General features: G+C 40.3%; 1 protein-coding gene across 1 annotated transcript; it reads left to right on the top strand.

Moving 5' to 3' along the window:
* Positions 1–401: 401 nt before the first annotated feature.
* Positions 402–3,664, top strand: LOC141590844 (uncharacterized). Its single transcript, XM_074411378.1, has 5 exons — positions 402–545; positions 1,624–1,964; positions 2,450–2,511; positions 2,562–3,168; positions 3,400–3,664. The coding sequence occupies exons 1-5, from the start codon at positions 402–404 to the stop codon at positions 3,662–3,664; spliced, it is 1,419 nt and encodes a 472-aa protein (XP_074267479.1).
* Positions 3,665–6,548: the final 2,884 nt, after the last annotated feature.

Here is a 6,548-nt window from a genome sequence, read left to right on the forward strand (position 1 = left end):
TATAAATTGTGTGATTAGTACTGACCCCGTTTATTGTTTTAAAAACTGTGGTGATATATTCGGGGATGGTGAGCAGTTGTTGAGCATGTATGATTCGAGATACATGGGATAGCTGGGATGTGTCACCTTCAGATGATAGAGTCTTCCGCTGTAGCTTGAGGAGTTGTCAGACATTTCATTTAGTTGATTATACAGTTGTTTTGGGAATTTGTAACCCGTATTTTGGGCATTTGGTTTTGGATTGTATTTATTCACTAAACTTATACTATTTAAATGTTGTTTCGTTATTGTCTTATGATTATCATTGCCTCGGGAAACCGAGATGGTGACATCTTTATACCTAAGTGTTCTTGGTAAGGCGCTTGGAGTATGAGGGTGTCACAAGCTCGGTCAATCTAATCATGCTGAAAACCATAGAAAACATAGGGTCCAGCGAGAAAGGCTTGCAGAAGAAGACCATCCCGCTGGTCGGGTTCAGTGAAGAAACAGCTAACTCATTTGGAGAGATCGTGATTCCAACCTATGCAGGAGGAATCAACAATCAGGTAAGATAATTCGTCATAGATGGACCATCTACCTACAATGTTATCCTCGAAAGACCATGGTTGCATCTAATGAAGGCAGTCCCCTCAACATATTTTCAATATGTGAAGTTCCCCACTCCCTGGGGAGTAGAAAAAATACAAGGAGATCAAGATGAAGCCAGAGGCTACTACAAAAAGGCATTGAAGTGCACAGCCAGTCCTCCACTATAGCAATTACAGAAGCAGCGCATCCAGGACGAGTACATTGATCCCCCAGCCGAGGAGCTAGATCAAATCAACCTGGACAAGCTGCACCCAGAAAGAACTATCCTAATAGAGGCAGGATGCACGGGCGGCCTCAGGCAATCGAATTTTTGCAAGCCAATATGGATTATTTCGCGTGTTCCCATGATGACATAATAGGAGTAGACCCATATATTGTAACACACAAGCTCAGCGTAGACCCAGGATGCAAGCCCATCCAGCAGAGACGAAGAAAATTTGCAGCTGAAAGGAATAAAGTGATCAATCAAGAAGTAGATAGCCTACTAGCGGCGAACAAGATAAGAGAGGCAAAATATCCAGAATGGCTATCAAATGTGGTAGTAGTGCCCAAGAAGAATGGAAAGTGGAGAGTGTGTGTGGACTTCACCGACCTCAATAAGGCATGTCCAAAATATCCTTTCCCGATGCCACACATTGACGCAATAATAGATGCCACAGCTGGACACGAAATGTTAACATTCTTAGACGCTTGGAGTGGTTACAACCAAATCAAAATAGATCCAGCAGATCAAGAGAAGACAACATTCATGTCTGAAAGAGGGATATACTACTACAACGTTATGCCCTTCGGCCGAAAAAATATGGGGTCCACGTATCAGAGATTGGTCAACTGGATGTTCAAGGAACAAATAGGAAGAACCATGGAGGTATACATTGACGATATGGTGGTAAAATCGGGGAAAGCCAAGGATCACATGCAGTATCTGGCAAGAACCTTCAGCACGCTCAGAGAATAAAAAATTAAGCTGAATCCTTCCAAATGTACCTTTGGAGTTTCATCTGGAAAATTCTTGGGCTACATTGTAACTCAAAGGGAATAGAAGCCAGCACGGAGCAGATTAAGGCAGTGTTACAGCTAGAGTCACCAGAAAAGCCAAAAGATGTGCAACGGCTAGCAGGCAAGGTAGCAGCCTTGAGCAGATTCATCTCGAGATCCTCAGACAAATGCGGGCTATTCTACAACATACTAAGGAAGAGCCAGAGATTCGAGTGGACCGCAGAGCATGAGAAAGCATTCAGGGAACTGAAACACTACCTCAGCACTCCGCCATTTCTATCAAAACCAGAACACGGAAAGCCATTGTTCCTTTATCTAGCCGTCACAGAGGTAGCAGTAAGCGCGGTCTTAGTCAGGGAGCAGAATAAGGAGCAAAGGCCAGTCTACTACGTAAGCAAGTCTCTGCTGCTAGCAGAGACCAGGTACACATCTCTCAAAAAACTGGTACTAGCACTTGTAATTGCATCTTACAAACTGTGCCCTTACTTTGAGTCTCACACCATACATGTTGTGACTAACTACCCACTAAAATCCATAATGAGAAAGCCTGAGTTGTCAGGCAGAATGTCGAAATGGTCCTTACACCTTAGTGGGTACGACATTAGGTATGATCCAAGAATGGCGATAAAGTCGCAAGCATTGGCATATTTCGTCTCAGACTTCAGCCCAGCTATCCAAAATCTGGCAGATAAAGAAATCTTAACTCTCAAAAGGGATAAGAACGCAGAAGTCTGGCAGATGCATATTGACGGTGCCTCCAATCAAAGGGGGGCAGGTGTAGGTTTAATCCTACGATCTCCACATGGAGATCTGATAGCACAAGCAGTGCGTTGTGAATTCAAGGCAACTAACAATGAAACAGAATACGAAGCCTTGATACTAGGAATGTAGCTAGCTCTAGAGTTGGGAGTCAGAGACCTGCAGGTATTCAGACTCCTTACTTATATTCAACCATGTGAATGATGAATATGTAGCCAGGGAATCAAAGATGATAGCCTATATGAAAGTAGCGAAGGAGCTTAAGCAGAAATTCAGAGATTACAAGCTCAAACAGGTCCTTAGAGACCATAATGTGGAGGCTGATGACCTAGCAACCCTTAGGGAAAACTTCAAGCCAACAGAGCTGGCCAGCATCCCCACCGTGCATGTATTGGAGTCGTCAATCCAAAAAGTAGAGGAAGCAGATAAAGGAGAACTAGAAGATCAGCAAGATGGAGCGACAGTTCTATCAAGCACAGATGACCAGTCAGCTGACCAGGATTGGTATACGTCTTACCTAGATTGGTTGAGGCACGGCAAGCTGCCATATGACAAAAAGGAGATAAGGGGTTTTAAAAAGAAAGCCTCCAGATTCACGCTGATCAACAATGTGCTTTTTAGAAAGTCACTGGCAGGACCCTACTTACGGTGCCTGGATAAACAAAAAGCATATACCGTATTGCATGCCCTCCACAGTGGCGAATGCGGAAACCATGCAGGTTGCAGGAGTCTGTCAAAAAAATCCCTCGGACAAGGCTACTTCTGGCCTACAATGAGGGCAGACTCAACAGAATACGCCCGGAAATGTGATGCCTGCCAGCGGTCAGCGCCAATGATCCACCAGCCAGCAGAACCTTTGCAGCCTATCATTTCCCTTTGGCCATTCATGACATGAGGAATGGACATCGTGGGCCCTCTTCCCAGAGCCCCAGGGAATAGACTATGGATGCTAGCAATGACAGACTATTTTTCAAAATAGATAGAAGCAGAAGCATTCACAGAGGTAAAAGATAAGCAAGTCATTTATTTTATCAAATGTAATATCATATGCAGGTTTGGTATCCCATCAGAAATCATATGTGTCAATGGATCACAATTCTTGTCAAATGACACGGAAGGATATTGTGCCAGATGGAACATCTCTCTGAAAAAGTCACCACCCAGGACTCCAAAGTCCAATGAGCAAGCTGAATCTAGCAATAAGATCATCATGGAAAACTTAAGAAGGAGATTGCAGGAGTTAGGAGGAAAGAGGGTAGATGAACTTCCACTGGTACTATGGTCAGACAGGACTACACCAAAGACGGCGACATGCTAAACACCCTTCAGCCTGGTGTTTGGCGCAGAAGTAGTGATTCCATCAGAAGTTCTAGTTCCAACCCACAGGTATGGATGTATGATAGGGGAACTGAACAATGCAGAGATGATCAGGAGCCTGGACACGATGGATGAGCTGTGAGCAAGGGCAAAGATACGTCTGGCTACCTACAAGGAGTCAGTCGCCAAAAACTACAACAAAAACGTAAAAATCAGGCTCCTGGAGGTAGGAGACCTGGTTCTCCGGGAGGTGTTCCAAAACACCAAGAATTGCAAAGCTGGAAAATTCACCTATAAATGGGAAGGACCATACGAGGTTGAAGGCGTTGTTGGCCATGGGGCGTACAGACTGATGATCATGCATGGTCACATAATACACAAACCATGGAACATACTTCACCTGAAGAGGTATCACTTTTAATAACAAGTAGAATTTAGTGTACAGAGTTTGTATCTAAAAAATAAAAACCCGGTAGTAGGCATACTACCAACTTTTATTTCACTCTTTTTTATTTCTTTGTTTACATTTCTTTAAACTTAAAACCACTATTGGAGCCGTGTGGTCTGTAGCTTCCTGGGACAACGATTGCTCTGGAACCCCATGAGATAGCGCCAGGTACTTCACATTGTTCTAATAGATTTTATCTATTTTAGGCTCTTTTGAAAATACCACTCTCACTCTAATATCTATGGCACGTTGAAAGTGTTGTCAGCAGGACTATCAACTGTGAACGCAGGGTGACAAGGTACATGGCACTCCAATATGCCTAACCTAATTCTCCAATAGGAGCACTCTCATTAGGCGGCTTCTTGAACATACGAAGGGGAGCCTGCCTGACAGCTCAAAGCTCATACAGCTACCCCGGATACCACCCCCAAACGTAGCATCGATTACTCGGCATAATCAAGGCCCAACATGCATGCATAAACATATGGAGCGTAGGGATCTCTGAGCTACCAGGATCCTGCAACGTTCCACTGGTCCTAGAATGACGATAAACTTGCCTAAGTTAGCCCATGTTGGCTTTAAACATGATGAACACACCTTGCGTCATGAACAAGGTTAAGTAGTCAAAATGCGGCATATGCCTAAATCAGTCATTGGACTGACACAGGAGCTAGCTAAGTCTAAATCAGCCTTCACAGGCTGATATGATAGGTCTAAATCAACTTCTTAGGTTGACACGGCCACTTCCAATCAGAGTGCGGCATTGTTGGAATATGTGTCATCCGACAATAATGCGATCACAACTGTTGATCATGATGATCACATGTTTAAGTCTCATTTTAAAGAATACAATTGGGAAGTAATTTTTACTGTCAACTGGTCCACACATATCGGTAATGATTGGCTGACTAGAGTTTGACATTACTATCGTGAGACGGTGGTGACCAGTTGATCCCCTTAGGTCATACCTAAAGGGTAACACACTTAATTGATCATTTAATTGATCGTATGCCGATACGGGTCAATTAAATTACTTAAAATTGACGGGCGATTTTTGAAGTAATATTTACGTGTCTCATTGTAATTTGATTAAATTAGATACGGTCTAAGTAATCGAATTGTTTTATTACTTAGATGAAATTATTGTTTACGGAAACAATTGAAACGGAATGAATTGATTATTATAAATACAAAATGTTGTATTTTATGACTCGGGAATCCATTACGGTACAAGTAATTATGAATTACTGGGTTAATTTAATAAATGATATATTTTATTAATATGTTGATTTTTAATTGTTATATACATTTTATATACCTAATGTCATGAAACATGTTACATGTGACTAAATAATGTGTAAAATGGATTTTCCATTTTACACCATATGTACCGAAATTTAGGGTGTATTAGGCAAAATATTGTGTTGATTATTTTATATGGAAAACACAATCACTAACCTAAGGAATAGCCATGCAAACCTACTTGTCTTTGTGAAGAGAACCTTGATCATGCATTGGCTATTTCCACACCCCCCCCCCCCCTACCCGGTTTTTCAAGAGCAAGGCCAAGGGTCTTTTGCTCTATAATTTACCTTATGCACTACATGAAAAACTAGTGTATTTTATTCATTCTATACATCTAAAATAAGTTTTTAGAGAGATAAATTCTTCATTATTCTCCCTTTCTCTTAACCGAAATATTGAGAGAGCAAAGAAATATTTTGGTCAATTTTATACAAAATTAATATTGTTCTAGTAATAATAATATTAATTTTATTAAGTTGTTACTTTGGGTATAAATCCTTGGGAGGGATTCTCTACTTGAATCCTTGTTCATCCACTTAAGGAAGCTCAAGAACAAGTGAGTAGGAGAACTCACTTGTGCCCATAAAATCCGAAATCTTCAATGTAAGATGATGATTTCTTCTTTAATTTTATTATTGTTTGCATGCATAAGATCAACATTTAATTTTATGACTAAATTAAATCAACACATATATGAATATGTCTAGTAATGAGATATAGATTTCCAACAAGCGGTATCAAGAGCCTTGGTTGTTTGCATGCAAATCGGTTATAGTTTTTCCGAGTTATACGATTAACATATAAAACTTGTAAATTTGTGTTATTATGATATATCACGAAATAAATTATACATGTTAAAGTTTCTGATCCTAAAATGTATTTAGGATATTTTGGTTAATTTATGGATTTTTATTGTTCATCATATATAATAATGACATTAAAAATGTGATTTTATGATTAAAATGTCATTTTCGGACTAAAATTAGCTAAACTTCGAATTTTCCAGTGGTTTTTGGATATGTTTTCACATATATTATTTTTAGATGACCTGTAAATTTTCAGAATTTTTGGAGTTTGTATGCTCGAAATATGGATTTTTTATGATATAAATCGTATTTAGATGAAAAATAGG

Source organism: Silene latifolia, chromosome 1, assembly GCF_048544455.1.
Source record: "Silene latifolia isolate original U9 population chromosome 1, ASM4854445v1, whole genome shotgun sequence".
Lineage (NCBI taxonomy): Eukaryota > Viridiplantae > Streptophyta > Magnoliopsida > Caryophyllales > Caryophyllaceae > Silene > Silene latifolia.

Excerpts from the sequence above, each read along its gene's own strand:
- LOC141590844 (XM_074411378.1), top strand. The coding sequence starts at position 402 with ATGCTGAAAACCATAGAAAACATAGGGTCCAGCGAGAAAGGCTTGCAG. Across the intron at positions 546-1,623 it reads CAGGAGGAATCAACAATCAG|GGAATAGAAGCCAGCACGGA; the intron begins GTAAGATAATTC and ends TGTAACTCAAAG. Across the intron at positions 2,512-2,561 it reads TGGGAGTCAGAGACCTGCAG|CCAGGGAATCAAAGATGATA; the intron begins GTATTCAGACTC and ends ATGAATATGTAG.